Below are 23,810 nucleotides of genomic sequence, written 5' to 3'. Positions count from 1 at the left end.
GACAAATAGGAATGGGGTTGTGGTTCAGTTGGTAGAATGTTTGCACAAAGCGCTGGGACTGATCTTCACCACTGCATCAAACAGACATGGTGTGTACTGGGCATGCCAACATTCTGCAGATGGAGGCAGGAGGACCAGAGCTTCAAAGCCATCCTCAGCTACACAGCAAGATCAAGGCCACTCTGGACTACAGTAGACCCTGCCTGGAACAAACAAAAACTTAACAATAAAAAAGAGAATAGGAGTGCAACTCAGTTGTAGGATGCTTGCCAGCAAGCACAAAGACCTGGGTTCAATCCCCAGCACTACAAAGACAGAGAAAAAGCCATGAGGGGAAGCAAAGAAATGGACCCAGAGTGAGAGTCAATGGTCATACAAGGGTCAAATAGCTCTCTAAAGGTACTGTCTGGATGCCATAGCACACTATTATCCCCACGATCCCAGATACAGAGAGGCTGATGCAGGAGAATCACAGGTTTTTCTTTGTGTTTTATTTTTTTGGTTTATCAAGACAGGGTTTCTCTGTAACTTTGGAGCCTGTCCTGGAACTTGCTCTGTAGACAATGCTGGCCTCAAACTCACAAAAATCCACCTGCCCCTGCCTCCCGAATGCCGGGATTAAAGGCGTGCACAACCACCAATTGGTGAGCATCACAGATTTAAAGTCATAGAAAACATATTAAGATCCTGCCCCTGCCACAGGATAGAAGGTACACAGATACTAAAACAGGTTTGATCACTATGAAAACCAGGCTCTTCTCAGACCTTTCTTTTCTCACTTCTGTCTTTGCTCTTTTCTCCTTTTTCTTTTCCTCTTCTTGGGTACTGTCTCTGTGTGTGCATGTTTGGATACATATGTTTACCTGTGCAAGTATATGTGGATAAACTGGCCATTGTGGGACCCTCCTGCCTCTGCTTCCTGGCATTGAGATTACAGCCACATATCACTGTGCCTGGCTTTTATGTAGGCTCTGAGGATATGAACTGGGTCCTCATGTTTGCACAGCAGGAACCTTAGCCACTGAGCCATCTATCTCCTCAACTCTTTTTTTTTAAAGAAGTATCTCATCAGGCACAGTCTGGCTTTAAACGGAACTCTTTATGTAGGGCAGATGACCTTGAATTACTGTAGACCTTCCTGTCTCCTTCCTCCCAAATATTGGAATTACAGGCATGTGCCACCATGTTAATCAAGCCCTCTTTGAAAAGGCGGAGAGGGGAGAAAGGGCCCTTAAGTCCTTTGATTTGCTTGTCTTTCTATAGACACCATTAGTTCCTTCGAAGGCATATTTTATGTTTATGAAACCAGAAGACTTTTGGGCCACCACCACTTGAGGGCAGTGCTAAATGATGGTGCATCTTCCTGGTTCTACTGTTTCATGTGCTGAACAGAACAATCAGAAGAATCAGGACAATTAGTGCTAGTGAGGTCTAGGGATGAGACTCAGCTGGGCAAGAGCTTGCCTGGCGTGCGTGAAGCCAGGATTACCGTGCAGGATGGTTCACGCCTGTGATCCTAGCACTTGAGGAATAGAGGTAGGAATATCAGAAGTTCAGGTCATTCTCAGCTACGTATTGAGTTTGAGACCAGTCTGATCTACAGAGGAAACCCCTATCTAACAAAACAAAACAAAACAAAACCAGAAAAGAAAATCCTAATCTTGCCTAGGACTTAGGCTACATTGACAAGTCCGTCTGCTTTCCCTAAACACTTGTCACATAGTTGCTCATAATTGTTGTCAAGATTTTTCATTTTTCATGTCTTATTCTCATTTTTAATGCCCCTCCCCTTGTTTTCTTCTCAAAGCTTATGATTTTTTCCCCACTCCTTATTTTATATTATGAACCAGTACTCCATTCTTTTTAAATCCATTATACAAAATAAAGGGTCTCTTTACATGCTTCATTCTTTTTATTGTTAAATAACATTTCATGGTATGAAGACATACAGGTGTTTTTAATGGGTGTAGTGGTGCATGCCTATAATCCAAATAAGTGCTTGGGAAACAAATCAGGAGAATCAAGAGTTCAAGGTCATCCTCAGCTCTATTATTATTATTATTATATTATAATTTTTTCTTTTGGTTTTTTGAGACAAGGTTTCTCTGTGTAATTCTGGAGCTTTGGAGCCTGTCCTGGAGCTTGCTCTGTAGACCAGGCTGGCCTCGAATTCAAAGAGATCCTCCTGCCTCGTCCTCCTGAGTGCTGGAATTAAAGGTGTGCACCACCACCACCACGTGACTATATTACAATTTATATTATTAGTAGTATATTATCATTAGAGGCCAGTCCGGAAGACATGAGACCTTGCTTGTCTCAAACAAAGCAAAAAGCCCTAGACATCAAAATGTATTTATCTGTTTACAAGTCAGTGGGCAATTGACAATCATGAATAATACTATTATGAGCATTCATAAAGAAGCTTTTGTGCAGACAATAATTTTTGATTCTTTTGGCTATGTATTAAAGAGTGGGGTTGTTTGGGCATATGTTAACTCTCTGTGTAACTTCTTAAGGAACTGAAAAGCTGTTTTTTATTGATTGTACCATTTCACCAGCAACGTGTGAGGATTCTAGTAATTTTTAAAGGTTATTTTATTCATGTATTAATGGTATATAGGTGTGAGAGAGAGAGAGAGAGAGAGAGAGAGAGAGAGAGAGAGAGAGAGAGAGAGAGAGAGAGAGAGAGACCAACTTTCAGGAGTTGTTCTCTCCTTCCACAGTGGGTGGGGCTCAGGGGACTGAATTCAGTCCTCTGTAGCAAATACTTTTTAGCTGCTGAGCCATCTCACTGACCTGAGGGTTCTAGTGTTTTCATGTCTCTGCCAAACATTATTTTGGATAACAAAATAATGTTGACTATTCTTTTCATATGAAGACACTGAGTGGTTTCCCATTTAAAAAATATGTAGCAAATGTAATGGGTATACAGCAGTAGCTCACTGCAGCTTTGATTTCTACTTCCCTGATGATTAATGGTGTTGGTTTAATGTTTGATTTTAGTTTTTATTTTTTGCCAGTTGTATATCTATAAGTCAGGGTTTCTTTATGTAACAACCCTGACTGTCCTGGAACTCACTCTGTAGACAAGATTGGCCTCGAATTCACAGAGATCCACCTGCCTCTGCCTCTGCCTCCCAAGTGCTGGGTTAATCCACCACCTGGCCCATTTTGCTTTTTAAAGAGATAGCCTAGGTTCCTCAGTCTGACCCAAGCTCCTCGGCTGGATGGGTATACGCACTCATCATACCTGCTCCACTCAACAGTCATTTTCACGTGAGACCTCACTGTTTTACTCGAACTGGTCTCAAACTCCTGAGCTCAACCGATGCCCTCACCTCAGCTTCCCAAATGCTGATACCTCCAGTGTGCGCCACCACACCTAGCTACTATAATTTTCTTTTCTTTCTTTCTTTTTTTTTTTTTTGAGACAGGATCTTATGTATCCTATGCTGGTGCTGTGGGATAATGCTCGTGTACACTGTAAAGATTTGTCACTCATATTGGTTTAATAAAAATGCTTATTGGCCTGTAGCCAGGTAGGAAGTATAGGCAGGCCAACCAGACTAAGAAAATTCTGAGAAGAGGAAAGGCAGAGTCAGTCACGAGCCAGATGCAGAGGAAGCAAGATGAGAATGCCTCACTGAGTAAGGTACCAAGCCAAGTGGCTAAACACAGATAGGAATTATGGGTTAGTTTAAGTTTTAAGAGCCAGTTAATAATAAGCCTGAGCTAGTAGGACAAACAGTTTATAATTAATATGAGCCTCTAGGTGTTTCTTTGGGACTGAATGGCTGTGGGACCAGGTGGGACAGAAACTTCTGTCTATATGCTGGCCTGAAACTGAGGGTGACCTTAAATTTTGGATTTTCCTGCCTCTACTATTCCTGAGTGCTGGAATTACCACACCCAGTTTGTGTAGCACTGGGAATTGAATTCAGAACTTGTACATGATCAGCAAGCACTTTACCAACTGAACTACACCCGAGCCCTATTAATTAAAAAACATTACATTTTAAAATGGGTGTGCTTGTGTGCACACATGCATATGTGTGTATGTTCTCTGCTGCCAATGTGTGGGGTCCGTGGATTCACCTTAGGTTGTTCTACTTAGCAACAGGCACCTTTACCAGATAAGCCATTTTACTAGCCCAAAGTCATGGACTTCAGTACTTTAATTTTGCATCTTGCTAGTTTGCTGTAAGTGTCTATCAAATCTAATTGCAAAAATAATCCTGTAGGGTCTTCTAGATGTAAGACCACACAATCTGTAAACAGGGAGACTTTGACTTCGGCCTCCTTGTTTGTATCCTGTTTCTTTCTTTTGCAGTACTGCTTTAACAAACAGAGGAAGTACTCTGCAGAATAGGAGTGAAGAGGGTAAGGCCCTTGACTCACTCTTGGTTTAGAGGACATGCTTTCTGCTTCTCCCCACCCTCCCCGTTTTCTATAATCTTGGCTCTATGTGTCTGACAGAGTTGTATAGGTTGAACTTTTTATTCCTATTTTCTTCAGGGATTTTATTATAAGGAGATACTGAACATTGTCAAAGCCCATTTTTTTGCAACAGAATCTGACTATGTGACTTCTATTCTTAATGCCTATTTATGTGTTGCATTACATTTAACTACTTATTTATCTATTTTGTTTATTTGAGGCAGTCTTGTGTAGCTCATGCTTGCCTCTTATTAACTGTGTAACCAAAGATGACTTTGAACTCCTGGCCCTCCTTCTTGTTCCTCCCAAGTGCCAGAATCACAGGTGTGTCATACAATGCCTGGATTTATTTGGATTTTTTGAGGCAGGGTCTCACGCCATTTCACCTGGTCTGAAACTTTCTATCTAAGTGAAGATGGCCTTGAATTCCTTTCCTCATCTTCCTGTCTCTACCCCCCCCCCAGGTGCTGAGATTATATGTGTGCCACTGTGTCCAGTAGAACTGGTTTATTCTAATAGTGTGTATGAATATATGTTTTATGTTCATCTATGTGTGGATGTATGTGTGTGCATGCATGTCGATTTCAGTTCAGTTGTGCTCATTTTTAAAAGCTGGCTTTATCGTATGTGTGCCCATCTTAACATAGAAAGTGCAAACTGCAGGCTCAAGGAGAGCCTTTGTCTCCAAGTAATAGTTGGATGTAGTGAGGAGCAGCAGGCCGCATTCCCACCGCCCTGCTCCCGGCCTCCTGGCTAGCTTATGCCCCGAAATAACAACACACAAATTGTATTCATTTAAACACTGCCTGGCCCATTAGTTTCAGCCTCTTATTGTCTAATTCTTACATCTTGCTTAACCCATTTCTAATAATCTGTATAGCACCATGAAGTGGTGTCTTACCGGGAAAGATTCAGCATGTCTGACCTGGTGGCTGGCTCCATCATGTCTGTCCCAGAGAGGAGAGGCATGGCGATTGCCCGAGGCATCTGCCTCACTTCTAGCATCCTGTTCTGTCTACTCCACCCACCTAAGGGCTGGCCTATCAAATGGGCCAAGGCAGTTTCTTTATTAACTAATGAAATCAACTCAAACAGAAGACTCTCCCACATCAGTTGGAGCACAATAGAGGAGGACACCTTCCTAGTTTCTGTACACAAGCACATACATACATGTACACAAGTGCATACGCTCAACAGACAGACAAATAAATACATCTTTAAAAAGGAACTAGATTTGAAAATGCCAGCAACATAAAGCAGTAGGTACCATTTTTACTCCCAGTGATGATTTTTGTTTATCTGGTTTAATTATAATGAACCAGAATCTCCAGAGACTCAATTCTTTAAAGCCTGTCCCAGCTTATTCCTGAGTCTGTTAAAGCCTGTCGCAGCTTACTCCTGATTCTGTCAGGGTTATTCTCTAGTTTTTTATCCTGTTATTCTCTAGTCTTTTATCCTGTTAGTTCTTCCCGATATACTATGTTTCATTTTATCAAACATCTCAGCATAGTCAGAATGCACTTGTTTTTCCTTACTTTGTAGATGACTTTTACCTCCAAAGACCTGGCACCCACCATAAGCCAGGTATTATAAGGTCGATGAGAAGTCCATGTTTATTATTTTAAAAATGTTAATTTTTGTGGATGGGTCTTTTGCTTGCATGTATGTCTGTGCATTATGTTCATTCAGTGTCTTTGGAGGCCAGAAGATATTGTCAGCTTCCCCAGAGCCTGGAGTCCACTGTGGGGATTATCAGGATCTAACCTGGGTCCTCTGAAAGAGCAGCCAGTATTCTTAACCACTGAGCCATTGCTCCAGCCCCAGGTTTTGTTTTCTGTTTGTTTAAGGGTTCATTTATTTTATGTGTATGAACGTTTTGTCTGCACCTGTCAGTGTACCACATACACCGTGGAGGCCAGAAGAGGGCATCAGATCCTTTGGAAATGGAGTTAGAGGTGCTTGAGAGCCGCCTGATGTGGGTGCTGGGAACCAAACTTGGGTCCTCGGCAAGAGCAGTAAATGTTCTTGACAGTCCCCTCCCACTACCCTGTAGGTTTTAAACAGGGAAAGTATAAGACCAGAATGATGTTTTCAGAAGATCATGGGGTGGCAAAGAGCATGAGCACAGAAAGGAGCATTCGTTAAGATGCTGGTCCAGGAGAAAGAGGAAAGAGGGAGGAGCTATCAGGTATGGATGGGCTGTGAAAATAAAGCTAGAACTTTGTTTTGTTTTTTTGTTGTTTTTTTCAAGACAGGGTTTCCCTGTAGTTTCTAGAGCCTGTCCTGGAACTAGCTCTTGTAGACCAGGCTGGCCTCGAACTCAGAGATCCGCCTGCCTCTGCCTCCCGAGTGCTGGGATTAAAGGCGTGCGCCGCCACCACCACCCTGCTAAGCTAGAACTTTGGATACGTACTGGAGACTTAGTTACCAGAACTTGCAGATAGACTGGGCTTAGGCTGTGAGAGAAAGCACAGAATTTCAGGGAGAAAGGGATCAGGAGCCTGGACAAAGCAGGCTTTATCTCTGTTGTAGTGTGAGATATTCAATATACAGTCATGTGTAAGCTAAGACACAACAGTGATTATGGCTTTAAAAGACCTTTGACTGAAAGAGCTGTCTATTTTCATTATGCATGTTTAAGAAAGGTGTTTTCATTTTCTTCCCTGCTACATGAACCAACATTGTCATCATTTGAAAAGCACCTGGCACCGAGCTCGGCTCTTTTACAGGAATCACTGGGTTTTCCCCTGAACCCCAAGAGAAATATCCTTGCTTGCGGTTTGACTAAGGTTATAGACAGTTAAGGGGCTGAGCTGAGATTTGAAGTCAGACTTGACTTTGAAATTTATGCTTTTCTCACTGCATTGACGCAAAGGTACAGCATCAGAAACACTAAACTCTCACAACTTGGCCTTTCTCTCTCTTTCTTTCTTGACAGGGATGTATGTAGCATAGACTGGCTTTGAACTCTATGTCACTGAGTCTGAGTGCTTGAACATCTGATCTACCTCCCAATTGCTGGTATGTTGGGGAATGTTATTTTAAGGTGTGTGACTTTTGGTTACACTGCATTTGTCCAACCCTGTGAAGCTGTGTTACTGTGCCTGTCTAAAACCCCTGATGGTCTAATAAAGAGCCGAGCAGCCAATAATAACAAGGCAGGAGCAAGGATAGGCAGGGCTGGCAGAGAGTATAAATAGAAGAACAGAGGAAGGGGCAGAGCAACAAGAGAACAAGGGGAGGAGAACGTCAGGGGCCAGCCACCCAGCCACCCAGCCACCCAGCCACCCAACCAGCCAGCCACCCAGCCACCCAACTAGCCAGCCACCCAGCCACCCAGCCACCCAGCCACCCAGCCACCCAGCCACGGAGTAAGAGGGAAAGTAAGATATACAGAAATAAGAAAGATAAAAGTCCAGAGGAAGCCGGGCAGTGGTGGCGCACGCCTTTAATCCCAGCACTCGGGAGGCAGAGGCAGGCGAATCTCTGTGAGTTCGAGGCCAGCCTGGTCTACAAGAGCTAGTTCCAGGACAGGCTCTAAAAAAGCTGCAGAGAAACCCTGTCTCGAAAAACCAAAAAAAGAAAAAAAAGAAAAAAAAAAGTCCAGAGGAAAAGGCAGATAGGGTAACTTAAGTAAAGCTGACAGGAAACAAGCCAAACTAAGGCAGGGCATTCATAACTAAGAATAAGCCTCTGTGTGATTTATTTGGGAGGTGGATGGTGGGCCCCCCAAAATGTCAAAAGAGTAAAATGTTACATTACACTGAGATTATAGATTTATACCACTATGCCCAGTTTCATATATTTCTTGTGATACAGCCTGGGGCTTCATACATGCTAGGCAAGCACTCTGCCAACTGGGCTACATCTCCAGTCCTCTTCAAACTTTTGCCCTCAACACTTTAAGTTTTGTTGATTTTCATGTGTCCTACTTTAGAGCCCAAAGCTGGGAAGCTAGACAGCTTTGTTCTGTTTGTAGCCTGTCCTCTGACTTGCCTTGTGATTGAAGACAAGCCTCTTCATTTGATGGTGCCTCGGCATTCACACATGTTGAGCAGGGCTAGTAATTACTTATGGGAAAAAAAAAAAGCTTTGAAATCTGTAGATGAAAGGACCTGCAGCCACGAGTACAAATATTTTCTTTCCCAGGGTACTCTTTTTGATTTCTTGTGGTTTCCAGGACCTTACATAAGAGAGGGAAATGAAAGGAAGGAAACAGGGCAAGCACAGAACTGCAGTTGCTGTCTCACTAAGAGCAAGGACACTTTGGGAACAACAACTGACTAATTTCCCTAACTCCAGGGCATTTAACAAATATCACTAATGGATGGGAAAAAATCATTAAGTAGACTTTTTGAAAACCTTAAAAATGATTTTGTTTTTCAGTTCAGGTTACTCAAACCTTGAATAGTCTCCAGTAGGCAAGAAAGCTCATGCTAACGAATACAGCGTCTGCTGCATGCTAGGCACCAGGCTTTTTGCATGTAACCTTAGCCATCATAATATTATCATCAAGTTGTTATATATCCTTCAGTTTGCAGAGGAAGCAACCATGGCTTGGTGTCACTCGCTGACTTGTCCAAAGTTATAAAAAAAAAAAGAAAAGAAAAGAAAAGAAAAGAAAGAAATATAGAGCAAAGGATGGACCTGGTTGGGTTTTCCTGGTTCTAAATTCATCTGTTCCCAGGACATCCCATTGTACTGAAGTCTTGGTGATGACAATTTTGAATTGTCTTATGACACCCTGGGTGTCTATGGCATTTAAAAATCTTTTACTGTTTGTTCCTTCCATGGCCCAGATCCTGGTACAGGACAGTTATTTGAGTAGCACAATTGCTATTATTGTATAGACTCACACATTCTTTAGGCCCTGGGAATTCTTCTGAAGAATGCCGAGCTATATTTATGAAGCCAGCGGCTTGGTGGAAGCATGAGCTCTATCTACCATTACAATCGCAGTACATCTTTGTTTTCCAGCGTAGCACCATTTCTGTGGAAGGCCTGTCACAAAGGTTCATGCACATAAACCGCTCTTTGTGCATCCAGAGGTCCTTACTGCCTCCCCTCATTGTTTCAGTTATCCTGCATCTCTCGGCTTTACAGATGCTGACATCACAAATGCGTAGTGTTCATGAAAGACTGATATGACATCTGCTTTCAAAAGTTGGGAAACAAAGAAACAGCAGCATAAAGATTTCCTTTAAGGATGGGTTCAGGAATGGGAAAGTCAGACTAGCAAAGGGAGATGTCCAAGGGCAAAGCTGTCTGTGATTTAAGGGCTCCTCGTCAGGCTCATCCCAAATTTAGGCTTATCACAAATCCACGTTTCATGTTCAGTTTTCTAGGCTCAGAACTCCAGTGTATGCTGTCTTCTTGGGGGCTATTTCTCCAGGATGCTAACAATACACATCACTAAAGAAATCAGGTTTGAATCAGAAGACCTGTGAATTATGAATCTGAACAAATTTCTCTTCTGTACAGTTAGGTAAAAGCAATCCTTATCGGGTTGTTGTGAAGACAAGTTGGTTCCTAGTGCCTAGATTATAGTCATCAGATACAACTTCAGTTCTTCGGGAACATCTACCTTTTAATGACAGGGATACATGTGTCAGGTGTTCAAGACAGTCCCTCCGCCTTCTTGTAAGTAATAACTTGTAACTACAGAGCCACTTAGTAATTAGATGGTTGACTGAAAAGTGGGGAGTAAATGGTGACTTTACATAATGGTATTGTATAAATATCGGTTACTGAAGATACACAGAGTCCAGGCCAGTCTTTGTCATAGACCATTTATGAATGATGTCTAATATTTATACTATCTGTACAAAGTGGTTATTATTATATTAGGAGGATACGCCAGGAATTTGAAGCTTAGAGCCTGAGAGACACTTAAAGCTGCCCTAAAAACTAAGTCTTTTTTGTCTGCCCTGTGTAGCTCATTCCTGCTACAATGAATTAGATAATAATATATCTTCTATCAGTTATATTTTGTCTTCCTAAAATAGATTTGGGATGTGACCCAGTGCTTTGATGAGATCTGGGACACACATTTGCAAATTATCATTGGTATGTCATTAAAAAAATCCATTCTTTAAAGTTGTAGGCCTTGGGAGTTTGGCCCATCAGCGCTATCCCCACAGACCTGCCTCCATCTCCTACTACATGCTAGTAATTGAAACCAGAGCTCATGAGTGGAGAAACCACTCTAAATCATTGGTGCTCCCAAAGGGACTGGGAGGGTTTCCTATAGAATGAATTTAAGGCAGTCTTCCTTTCCTAGGTGCTCCTTCCTTCTTGCCTTTTCATTCTTCCTCCCCTCCTCCTCTCCTTCCTTTCCTCATTTTTTTCTTTGGGTTGACTCAAGGACCTGGTGCAGCCTGGGCAAGTATGCCTGCTCAGCTATACCCTCAGAGCATGTTTTTTTTTTCTTACAGGAAAACCCAAACTGCTTATACGTCAGTATGCACGTGCGTGCAGAGGACAAGGGTGATGCAGGGTATCTTCTTTAGTGACCCTCTACCTTATTCCTGAGAGAAGGTCCCTCACTGAGTTCGAGGGACCCATTTCCCTAGACTGCCTGGCTATCAAGCCTCAGGAAATCCTCCTAGATTTGCTTCTCCAGTGATAGGATTATAGGTGGATGTGTGCCACTTCGCTTCTCTCTCTCTCTCTCTCTCTCTCTCTCTCTCTCTCTCTCTCTCTCTCTCTCTCTCTCTCTTTCAGTTTTGCATGGATGGTGAGGATCAAATTCAGGTTTTCATGCTTGCACTTTACCAACTGAGCCATCTCCCCAGCCTCTCAATGTTCTTATCTGTGAAATGGGGATAAACTGAAGGTACAGATAAGTATGCCCGAGATTATATATTTAGTTTAGCTCAACAAACTTTTATAAGTTAGTTGCGAGGTACTAGGAGTTAGTGTGCTAGATTTTGCAAATAAAGACATAACTGCTAAAGCAGTACTACATAAATATGAGGTTTCTTTTTTTAACTTAAAGCAAATGCATAGTAATAGATCCTTTTATTTCCTTAACATACTATGGTGTGTATGTGAAGGTCAGAGGACAACTTTCCTTCCAGCTATTCTCCAATACAAAATGCTCTATGACTTTCAGGTTTCTGAACTTCATTTGTATACCGACAACTTAAAGCATTTTTCACCTATCATTTCATAGCCCCTCTAAAGTCTATAGCTAATGATTCCTTGGTTGTACCTAATGATTCTGATGCCTAAGTTTTATTTTAATATATCAACTACTTTGGCTATTAACCATATAACCCTGGGCAAATTACTTGACCTCTGTGACACTGAGTACCTCATTTGTGAAGTGAATATGATAATTGCTTCCTTTTAGAGGTTTTTTTTTTGTGTGTGTGAAGTTCAGACTTAATAATGAGAAGCAGAAGATGCCAAAGTCAACATCAGTTGGGTTTCAGCTGATGCTTCAAAGCAGGATAGTTTCTCCTCTTCTTCCTTTAAAAGGAGAAGGAATGATGGTGGAAAGAGGTCAAAGGAGACACTCCTGACTAAGTGGCTGCTCATCAGACCTGTATAACTTGCTCTCTGAGGCTGGACTAAGTCAGAGGAGTCTGGGTAGAGCCAGGAGTTCTGGAGTCCTCTTTGGTTTTTGCTTGTGATGGAAAAAGTCTAAAAACAGAAATGGAGCTAACTAGATCTTGGGTCTTTCCAGCTGTCTCAGTATTTTGAGGGATATTCTATTATAATGCTAACAGCCATGGGCATGATGGACTTGTGGTTCTCACAGTTGGGATTTCCCCTGGAAACAACCATGACTGAGGAAGGGAGAACAATCTGCACAAATACATATGGGGCTGGGGACTTTTAACATGGAGTAGTAGTCGGCCTTCAAGGATTTTACAGGCCAGTGAGACACAGACAGGCCCTCAACTAACTCTTAAAACAAGGTAAGGTTTTGGCCTGTGGAGCAACTTAATAGATAAGGGCAAAGTCTGCCAAGACAGCCAGTCTGAGTTCCATTCCTGAGACCCCCACAGTAAAAGGAGAGAATGTCTCCCCTCCAATCCCCAGTCTCTCTCTCTCTCTCTCTCTCTCTCTCTCTCTCTCTCTCTCTCTCTCTCTCTCTCTCTCTCTCTCCTCAATTTAAAAGGTATGCAGATTTCTTAGAAGGCTTTCTGAGGTAGGTTTTATACATGTGCTGGCTAGCTTTATGGTAATTTGACACAAGTAGAGTTTCGGAAGTGAGGGAACCTCAGCTGAGGAAATGCTGCCTTAAGATCTCACGGCAGGGCATTTTTTAAAAAAAATTCTAATTTAGTGATTGATAGGAGAGGGCCCATCTCTGGGCTTGTGGTCCTGGGTTCTATAAGGAAGCAGGCTGAGAAAGCCATGAGGAGCAAGCCTGTAAGCAGCCTCCCTCTATGGTCTCTGTACCAGCTCCTGTCTCCAGATTCCTGTTCTGAGTTCCTGTCCTGACTTCCTTTTCTCCCCAGCTTGCTTTCTGGTCATGGTGTTTCATCACAGCAATAGAAACCCTAACTAATACATTAAGTTTTTGCAAATGAAAATTTCAAGTTAGTGGTTGGTTATTCCATTAAAGGTAGTAACATGAGAAAGTGTAAGGTATATTATGTTTAACAGAGGCAGGATGAAGGCCTTTATTAAGTATACACTGTACTGTTACGATATTAGAATACATATACATCAAAAAGTTTTTGTCATTGAGGAGTTCTCGGTCTGGTGGGGGTAGACTTACGCGGACAAGTCCTTAGGGGGGATGCCGACTTCCTCCCATGGAGAGAGGATTAATATAAAGAGTGTCCACACTGGTTTGGAGAGGAGATACCTTGCCAAGAGGTGAATTTGGGTCCCACTGAACCGCACTGTGGTATTACACATGCTTTTATTAACACTCCAGGAGGGACAGGCAGCAGGCAAGGGAAGCAGTCTCTTTCTGCGCCCCAGATTTTGGCTTTAGGAGAAAACGATTTACGCGCCTTCATTTTCTGGGCCATTTTCCGTGGACAGCCCGTGGTAAGGCTTTGGAGTTAAACTGTAATCCGGCTTCCTAGTCAGCTGCTTAACTTCAGGTAAGATACTTTCTGTGTGTGTGTGTGTGGGGGGGGTGTATTCCCTTTCTTTTAATTTCAGACAGGGTGTCACCTATGCATATCCGTGGCTGTTCTGGAACTCACTAAGTAGACCAGGCAGACACAAAAGCTCACATGTGTGCCACCATGCCCAGCTGGGTTTCATCTTCCTCATTTGTATAGCTTCTTTCTGTTTCAAATCTCCTAGTCATGCAATTAAAAAAAATAGTGTGGCAGTGCGCACACTTTTAATCCCAGCACTCAGGAGGCAGAGGTGGGAGGATCTCCATGAGTTCGAGGGCAGCCTTGTCTATATAGTAAGCTCCAGGACAGCTAAGGCTACATAGACACCCTGTCTTAAAAGCAAACAGATAACAAAAATAAAGCATTTGGTGCAGAGTCAATCCCATATAAATCAGTATTATTAAATATTATTACTAAACCATTACTAGCATTACTTAGTACCATTACTCTTTTAGTTCCCACAAGCCACCTGGGCACGGGTATATGTTCCCGCGCTTTTCAGAAGCAGCAGCCCAGGAAAGTCGATGTTCTGCCTACATTTCTCTCTTAGGACTTCATGGCGCCGCCTCCGCCTCCGGTCCGCCCCGGTGCTTCATCCGCACCGGGTTTTCCAGGGCGGCCGGGGTCAGGGCCTGGTTCCGCGCTTCAGACTCCCGCGCCGGGCTTTGCGCGCCGCCGCGGCCTGTGGGGCCGGCGGGGCGGGGCAGGGCGGGGCGGGGCGGCGTGAAGAGGGAAGTTGTCGAAGTTCGGGGAGACGCCCGGCCGCCGGCCTCGCCTACGGCCTGTCCCTCCGCCTCTTTCCCGCCCCGGCCCCTGTCCGCCCGTCCTTCCTTCCCCTCCCGTGCATGATGGAAACACCATGGCTGCGGCAGCCCAGCTCTCCTTGACACAGGTAACGTCGCCCGCCAGTCCGCCCGGCTCGATCCGCCGGGCTTCCCCGGCCCTCCCCCTACCGCTCTCGGGCGCTGGCGCGGCGGCCGCTCTCGGGCCGCCCGGCGGGAGCGCGTGTGAGGAGCGCGGGCGCCATCCCGAACCGGAGCGCCCCCCACCCCCCAGCCGCGGCCACCGCGCCCCCGCCCCGGGGTCGCCTGGAGCTCGGCTCCGCCCCGCGCGGCTCCCACCCGGCCGCCTCCACGGGTCCCGGCAGCGCTCACCGTCTCGGGAAGTTTCTGTGCGGGCCTGACGGCCGTCAGGTGAGCTCCAGCGGAGCTCGCGCGGTGCGAGGCTCGCCCTCGGCGGAGCAGGGTTCGCTCAGCTTTGCTCACGGGCGGGGGTGAGCGCTGCCGAGTCGTCCCCCCCCTCCAAGTCCCCCAGTCGCATCCCGCCCGGGCGCTTGTCCCACTCGCGCTCAACCCGCCCGTGTTAACTTCTGCGCTGCTCCCCTTGCAGACTTTCCCACCCGTGAGGGGCAGGCTCTGCTCGCCGTCCTGGGGACCAACAGCGCCAGCCTTCAGCAGGTGGGTGGCTCTGTCCGCCCGGGCGCGGGGGGCCACAGCGGAGATAACTTTGTTCCAGGACGATTTCTGCCCAAAGCGGTTTTCTCTGTCTGTCTCTCCGTCTCTGCCTCTCGCTTTCTCTTCCTTCAGAGCCCCGTCCTCGAGTTTCCTAGGAAACCTCTGAAGATCATTCACTCAGGAGAGCCCGAGTTCTCCGTCTCTGTAAAACCCGAGTCGTCCTCTCACTAGACAACCAGGCGGATGAGGTGCTACACACCTGCCGGTCCAGCCATCTTCACTGTCCAGGAGTTTGTTCTCCCCAGAGCTGGGACTGTACCCACCTCAACCTTACAGGCTGCCCTGTGATAGCTCCCTGCCATCTTGTCTCCTCGGCCTAGATTTGCCTGTACTTAAGCTGAAGCTCTACATTTAGGGCATGTGCTTGGCCAGTAGACACTTTTGTATTATGATAAAAAGTTCTTGAGGTGTTTTTTTTTTTTCCCTAACATTTCGGGATAGAGAGAAAAAAAGTATTTTCCTCAGGAACCAGGATGGAGATTTTTATTTACTTACTTATTTTGAAACAGGTTGACCAAGCTGGCCTTGAACTCACTACTTAGTCAAGAATGACCTTGAACTTTGGATAATTCTGCCTCCACCTCCCAAGTGGTGGCATCACGGGCTGGACCACTATGCTAAGTTTATTTATTACCAGGGCTCAAACCCAAGGGCTTCTCTAGTAGCTGAGCCACATCTCCAGCAAAGGTGATTTTATATAAACAGTATGTGTGTGTTTACAGCTTTTCTGGTAAAGAGTCTCAGTGTCCAGGAATGGCCCCCCAAACTGCATTTTACATTTCCAACTTTATTTCCTGTGGGTCACTGTGTTTTGATCAGCAGATAACAGGGAAGAATTTTTAAGATGGAGCCTTTAACTGGTTTAGTTAAAGTCTTTAGTCTTGAATCTGTTTGGAAGGATCCCTCTGAAACTCAAATTTGAGGAATGGAAACATTGACTTTTGGGTGTTGACTTTGTGAGTCTAGTTAGTGCCCTGCCTTAAACATGATCTCTGTTGGCTGTCTGTTGTATTCTGACTCTGTTGGCTAATTCTGGCAGTTTCCCCTCTCTCAAAGATTTTGTTCCCTTGAAGACCTGTGTATAGTCGCTTCTCAGTTCTGTGCCTGCTCGTGCCTTTCTCCTCGATGGGACTGTGTTTTTAGTTTCTACTTACTATCATTCATCTCTGGAAGTTTGCTTCAGGCTCTTTCTTTTTATAGTCACTTTCACATTTACATATGTTCTTGTGAGTATGTATTTAGGTGTTAACAGTATCCAGAGTAAGTGCTGAATCTCACTAAGGGGAATTGTCCTTTAGTGTTTCATGTTTGAATTTATATTGATAATTCAAATAAGTCAGATTATGTAGCGGGCGTGGTCGGCCGGCAATGGGAAATAACCAAACTAGCCTTATATGAAATACTCAGCTTTAATAAAAGGAGAAAATGGGAGAAACTTACAGAGCCAGAGTTCCAGCGAAGAGCAGGGAACCAAGAGAGCAAACCACCAAAACATGGATCTTTTAAAGGTATTTTGTGCCCCGGAGGGGTCACGCCCCTCAGACAAGGGATTGGTCAGCTACCCCATCAAATTTAGAATATTTTGATATTAAAATACCAAGATACAGTGAGATTATATTGTAAAGGAACAGAAAAAAAATCCTATTTTAAAATATTTGTGTCTTCCTTTAAGACTTAGTAAATTGTGGTTCTTAGATTTAATTAACATGTATACATACATGCATACACACACGCACACACACACACACACACACACACATACACACATATGGGCATGTGCATGCCTGGTGCCCACATATGTCTCCTGGAACTAGAGTTGTCAATGGTTATAAACCACCACTTGGGTAATGGGAACTCAACCTGGTTTCTCTACAAGAGCAACAAGTGTTCCTAACCTGAGCTGTGCCATCTCTACAGCCCCCGTTCTTTACGTGTGTGTGTGTGTGTGTGTGTGTGTGTGTTTGTGTGCATGCTTTGAGACAGTCGCACTATGTAGCCTTGGCTGCCTGGAACTCTGTAGGCCATGCAGGCCTCAAATTCATAGTGTTTATACCTATTTCTCTCTTAGATTTCATCTTTTTTTTGTTTTTAAGTTAGGTTAATTGGGTCTGGTGGCATATACCTGTAATCCCAGCACTTGTGAGTCGGGGGCAGGAGGAACGCTGATGGTTTAAGACTAGTGTGAACTACATGTAATGTGTGAGTTAAGCCAAGGCAGTGCAGAGAGACTGTCTAAAGTGTGTGTGGTGCACACACGTGAGTGCACAGGTGCGTGTGCCTGTTGAGTGCATGAAGAGACCAGAAGAGGATGTTAGGTGTGCTTCCATGAGACAGATCTCTCAGTGAATGGGACTTGCATTTTGGGGAAGTGGGCCAGCTAGCCAGTGGGTTCTTGAGATCTGCTTGCTCTGCTTTTCAGTGCTGGGGTTACAGACATACTCAGCCATAGTGGGCTTTTTATGTGGGTACTGAGGATTTGAATTCTGTTCCTCATGCTTTGCCTACTGAGCATCTTCTCAGTTCCTCAAATTTTTTATTTAAAAAAATTTTTTAACTGCTTGAATACGTCAAGTCAGATAGTGGTGTAACCTGGTTTCACATTCATTATTGATCTATTTATGTCACCGTCTATTTCTGTTTTCTACTCTTCTAACACACAGAGACAGGTGTTCTCAAGTGAGATTCTTCAGGGCAGAGACATTGTGGAGGGTAGGCAGTGGATGGCTGTGTTGCCATTCTGACCCAGGTTCTTAGACTTAAGTGATCCTTCCACCCCAAGTCTCCCAAGAAGCTGGGATTATGGGTGTGTGCCACTGGGCCCAGCAAAGGATATTTTAAAACTCATCTCTTTCCCCAATCTTTTATTTGGAAGAAAGTGATTGATAACTCTTACTGTCTATGCAAAAACTGTTAAAGGGCTCTTTGGCGGTTATGAAGATTAGCCAGATGCTGGCTTCTGCCTCCAGCAATTAGATGATCAGTTTGGAGTAGGTTCACCCATTTATATTCATTCAGAGAGAGAGAGAGAGAGAGAGAGAGAGGGAGAGGGAGAGGGAGAGGGAGAGGGAGGGAGGGAGGGAGGGAGGGAGAGAGAGAGAGAGAGAGAGAGAGAGAGAGATAGAGAGAGAGATTGTTTTTGAGACAGGGTCTTTAGCCCTGAGTGTCCTGGAACTTTCCAGTAAGCTTGCCTCTACCTCCCAGGTGCTAAAATTAAACAAATATGCTATGCAATTTAAAAAATATTAGATGTAACACACTGCATTTGGTTGGTTTTTAGCTTTTTAGCCCTTATCACTTAAAGAGAAATAACAAATTGGAGAAAAATGTGGAAAATGTTTTAGTTTTTTCTTCCCTTCCCTTTTGAATGCCTGCCACAATCCTTTCTTTAGAAAAAGATTAAAATGAAATTTTGCCTTCTAGAGATGATAGACTACTAAATTAAGAAAATGAGTGCCATTTTTAGCTTTGCCAGTAGATATGGCAGTGAGTAAAATCTCTCGGTGTCTGCTTTCTTAGCCTTAAAAATTGATCTACATTAGTTAAGAGCTCTGGCTGCTCTTCAGGAGAACCTGGTTCAATTCCCAGCACCTGTCTGGTAGCTAACAGAGCTCTATAAATCTAGTTCCAGGGAATGCAACCCCATCTTCTGGTCTCCCCAGGCACTGCACTTAAGAGGTGCAGATATAACTTGTAGGCAAAACGCCCATACACATAAAATAAAGATAAGTGAATTAAAAATTATTCAACAAATAATGTTGAGGATTTGCTTTCTGCCAAGAATTATTCTATCTTAGAATATACCAACAAACAAAATAGTAACTTTTGAAACTTAAAGACAAAAACGTGGAGCTTGGATTTTAATAGGGGGGTTTGAAGGCTATTACATATTTTTCCAGCCCCAACATTCTGTTTTGTAAATCTTACCTACAATGTGCTGATTTTCCACAGTATTTAGTAAGGCACAGCCTTATGTTTCTCCTTTCTATTGTTTTCTTATTGATGAGTAAAATTCAAATAGAAACATGATGGTGCTAGCTAATCCTAGCATGTGGGAATCTGAAGCAGGATTATTGTGAATTTGAGGCCAGAATGGCAACAAAGTAAACTGCAAGTCTGCCTAGGCTACAGAAAGCTTGTATCTGAAAAGACAAAAACACCCAAGCCTCATTCCTAGATGAAGAGCTATAGGCAGTTAATGTAGAGAGAGGGAGAATTTCTTTCCTAGGGATGAACCCCCTAATTGGTTATTTAATACCAAGTCATCAGCCTGAAAAACATGCGGATGAGCTATACTAAATGAACTCAGCAGGTTGTATTTACATATTTATTCATGTACATATATATGTATGTCAATAATAATAAAAGAAAAAGAGACCATGAATTAGAAGGGAGGATCTGGACATGAGAGGGGAGTGACTGGGGTAGGAGGGGGTGGGGAAGTGATGTAAATGCAGCGCACATACGAAATTTTTTTAAAAATTGGGAAAAGGAAAAACTTGAATGAGAAAGATCCGACTTTTGCGTTTTTGGTAGATTATAGAAAAGACAGGTAATGTTTTCTTTCTTTTTGAGCACTGTGTATTAAACCCGAGCCTTATGAATGCTAGGCAACCAACCACTCTACCATTGGGTATTTCCTGATATGCAGCCCCTGCTGACCTGCACTCAGTAGAAATCAGTCTGGTGCAGCCTACCAGAATGCTGGGAATAAAGATGTGAACTATGCCTGACCTAGTAAATTTAGGTCATGAAACACCATGACCTAAAACAAGTTGGGAAGGAAGGGTTTTATTTGGCTTACACTTCCACATTAATGAAGAAAATGTCAATCAGTGAAGGAAGTCAGGATAAGAACTCAAAACAGGGCAGGATCCTGAAGGCAGGAGCTTGTAGTGAGGAGCTGCAGGCTGCATTCCCACCCGGCTCCCAGCCGCCTTACTAGCTTATGCCCCGAAATAACAACACACAAACTGTATTCATTTAAACACTGCCTGGCCCATTAATTCCAGCCTCTTACTCACATCTTGATTAACCCATATTTAATAATCTGTGTAGCACCACGAAGTGGTGCCTTACCGGCCGGAGCTTCATTGCATCTCTTTCCCTGAGGAGAGGCACGGCAGTCTGGCTCAGAGAGCAGAGGCATGGTGATTTATTAACTTCCCTTCCCAGCATTCTGTTCTGTCTACTCTGCCCACCTAAGGGCTGGCCAATCAAATGGGCCAGGCAGTTTCTTCATTAACCAATGAAATCAACTCAAACAGAAGACCCTCCACATCCAGAGGAGGTGAAGGAGTGATGTTCACTGGCTTGCTCAGCCTACTTTTTGATAAAACCCAGGACCACCTGCCTAAGAGTGACTCCACCCACAGTGAACTCACCCCCATCAGTACTAATTAGTTTTAGTACTGCACGCAGCCAGGTTTTAAGGAGGTATTTTCTCAGTTGAGGCTCCCTCCTCTAAGATGACTGTAACTTGTGTCAAGTTGATGTAAAACTTTTGCTTGCTTTAAATCCTAGCACCCTGGAGGCAGAGGCAGGTAGAACTCTTGCTTTTGGGGCCAATCTGTATGTAGTTCCAGGACAGCCCAGTCAAGGATACACAGAGATGCTGTTTAAAAAAACAAAACCAAACAATTTTTTTCAACTGTCCATTTCTTTTTCTAATGTCTATATCCCTACTAATACTACTCATAGCTCCTTTAGCTTTTTACTCTTTGACAGAAGTGGTACTTCAGTTAATTCATTTTACAAATGGGTGAGGTAATTTATATAAGGCAGGAAATAGTAGATCTCAGTTTTTGTTGTTGGTGTACGGGTGGTTTTGTTGTTATTTAGCCCCTTTGTACCAAGACTGGCCTTGAGCTCTAGATCTTTGTTGTTCAGCCTTCCAGATGCTGAAATAACAGGCGCATACAATTCCTCACTGAGATCTGAGATTGGAACTAAGATACATGAAACTAAAAGCTGTTTCATTATACTTTTTTGTGTTCTGTATGTATAGAATGTCTGATGTATGTCTTTTAAAAATTCTTTGTTTTTCAGTATATGCTTTGTTTTAGTTGGATAATAAGTTTCCTTTCTTTTTTTCTTTTAGAGACATAGTCTCACTATGTAGTTCTTGTGATCTGTAACTTGCTTTGTATACCAGGCTGACCTCAGTCTCACAGAGATCAGTCTTTGCCTCCTGCATGTTGGGATTAAAAATGCCTAGCCTAGTAGTAAATTTCTTGAAGAAGGGAGCTTTGACTCACAGATCTTGCATGCTTTTGTTGGTATCTGGATACGATTGTGGGTGTATTAGTACCTCCATTATGAGCTTTTTATTTTATAAAAAATGATATAATGAATATTTTTAAATACTATTCAGATTAAATTGAAGTTTTCTTACTTAGTATATAAAGTTTTTTTTAAGGTATAGGGCTTTGTGTTTGCTTGTTGCAGTTTTCTACCCCTGAGCTAAACCCATGGTCCAGCTTTGTTGTTGTTTGTTTGCCAGGTTCTCACTGTGAACTAAAGGCTAGCCCTGAGCTTCCTCTGTAGACCAGGATGACTTCCAATTTACAGAGACTCTCCTGTCTCTGCCTTCTGTGTACAGGGATTAATAGAGGTGTGCATCTCCATGCCCAGCCAGGATTTAATTTTTATATTAATTTTTAAAAAGTATTTATTTTCTGTGTGTTTAAGCTCGATGCCTGTGTATCTCAATTTTTGGGAATTGAGTCTCTCTTACTATGTGGTTCTAGGGATCAAGTTGAGATCCTTAGGCTTGTAACAAGCACTTTAAATCAAAGGGGCTTGTAAGTTGTTTCTTAAAAAAAATACATAAATAAACCAAAACCCTTTTGTATGACCTAAAACCAGTAAGTACTGTGGCAGGCCAAAGCTGGAAAATCATGTGTTTGAGACTAGCCTTGGCAACATATACAGTTCTGGGCCAGGGTTAGAAGCATAGTGAGATGATAACTTGAAAAAAAATGAAACAAAACCAAGACTGAGTGTGGTGGTATACATCTGTAATTGTAAGTGCTGAGTGTGGTGGTGTACATCTGTAATTGTAAGTGCTGAGTGTGGTGGTGTACATCGGCAGAGGATGATCAGGATTTCAAGGCCATTCTTGGTTACATGACAGATTAATAGTCTGGGTTATGTGAAAAACCCTGTCTTCAGAAAAAACCCAAACCACAAACAGCAAAAATCCCACACCAAATACATAAGCCTCAAATGCAATAAGCAGTATAAGATGCTTTGTTTATTTGAGAAAGGGTTTCCTTCTGTTTTCTAGACTGACCTTGAGTTGCAGTCTTCCTGCTTCAGCTTTTTGTGTGCTGGGATATGTAGTTTTGTTGTTGTTATTGTTTTTTAAAATTATAAGAATGATACAATTTTGTTACAGAAAATTTGAAAATTGGAAGGGGATATCGCCTATAATTTCAATTTCTGCTGTTTCTTTATTCATTTATTTTGAGATTTGATCTTTGTAGTTCAAGGTGGTTTTGGAGTTCATGTGTCAGTCTCCTGCTGATATTGCAGGTGTGTGTCATTTTGAGTTTATTTTTATTTCATGAATAAAATTGTAGTTGGGCGAAGGTGGTGCACAGCTTTACACCCAGCATTTGGGAGGCAGAGGTGGGTGGATCTTTGTGACTTTGAGGCCAGCCTGGTCTATAGAGCGAGTTCTAGGACATCCAGGGCTACACAAAGAACTCTATAGGGCTGAAAACAAGACCACTACATGTACTAGTAAACATATCAATTTATTACTTCAATTTAACAATTATAGCAATAAATACAGGATAGAGTTTGAAAACTACAACTGGTTTTCACAATCAGGAAAGGGATATTTTCTCAACATGACAGATTTAAGTTTCTAGTGTGGGAAAGGTGGAGTGGAAAATGTTTCCCTTTTTGCCTGCTATATTTTTTTTTTTTTTTTTTTTTTTTTTTGGTTTTTCGAGACAGGGTTTCTCTGTAGCTTTGGAGCCTATCCTGGAGCTAGCTCTTGTAGACCAGGCTGGTCTCGAACTCACAGAGATCCGCCTGCCTCTGCCTCCCGAGTGCTGGGATTAAAGGCGTGCGCCACCGCCGCCCGGCTGCCTGCTATATTTTTATATAGAGTATATCGCGTATACTCAGGAAGTCTCTGCTTGCTCACGAGACAACTAGTCATTGTTAAAGTGCTCCAGGATGTTCAGCACTGGGGAAGGGTTGGTTTAGTTAAAATTAATTAGGATCACATGGGTTTGTGCAGTAGCCTCTCAGGGACAATTAAGAGTGCATTCCTTTATTTTCATCTGTTTACAAGCTAATGTTAGCAACAGGCTGATAGACTGTCCCCAGTTGCCTCGCTTTAAATGTTCATTATGGTATTTTACTTGCATTCCAGAGAAATTAAAACCCAAATTCGCAAAGAAGTTTTTGTAAAATTGTACTCTGGAAACAAAAGCAGAAAAATAAATTTTCAGAAATCCTAATTTTTTTGCTTGTTGGTAGAAAATAATAAAAGAAAAGGAAATGTTAGGGAAACCGTATTTTAGAATTTCATTTTAAAACATTTTAATTCTCACTAAAAAAATGTGCCTTTGTTAAAAATTATCTTTAGGGGCCAGTGGGATGGTTCAGTGTTTCAGTGTCCGTAAAGATCTTTGCTGCTAAGCCTGATAATTTTGAGTTTGATTCCCAGAACCTACATGGTGGAAAGAAAGACTGACTGCTGCCAGTTGTGTTTGGTCTTCTGCATCAGTGCAATGGCGTGTGTCAGCCACAC

General features: G+C 43.1%; 1 protein-coding gene across 2 annotated transcripts in view; it reads left to right on the top strand.

Annotated features, from left to right (window-relative positions):
• Positions 1 to 14,265: 14,265 nt before the first annotated feature.
• Positions 14,266 to 23,810, top strand: part of Eps15 (epidermal growth factor receptor pathway substrate 15) — a 102,880-nt gene continuing 93,335 nt past the window's right edge. For both annotated transcript variants that reach the window (XM_038333978.1, XM_038333979.1), the window contains exon 1: positions 14,266 to 14,421. In XM_038333978.1, the coding sequence (XP_038189906.1) occupies positions 14,389 to 14,421 (33 nt within the window). In that variant the 5' untranslated portion in view covers positions 14,266 to 14,388. The remainder of the gene's footprint in view (positions 14,422 to 23,810) is intronic.

The sequence above is a fragment of the Arvicola amphibius genome, chromosome 6 (assembly GCF_903992535.2).
Source record: "Arvicola amphibius chromosome 6, mArvAmp1.2, whole genome shotgun sequence".
In the NCBI taxonomy this organism is placed as follows: domain Eukaryota; kingdom Metazoa; phylum Chordata; class Mammalia; order Rodentia; family Cricetidae; genus Arvicola; species Arvicola amphibius.
Note: the sequence above shows the minus strand (reverse complement) of the source record. Positions and strands in the feature narration are given on the sequence as shown.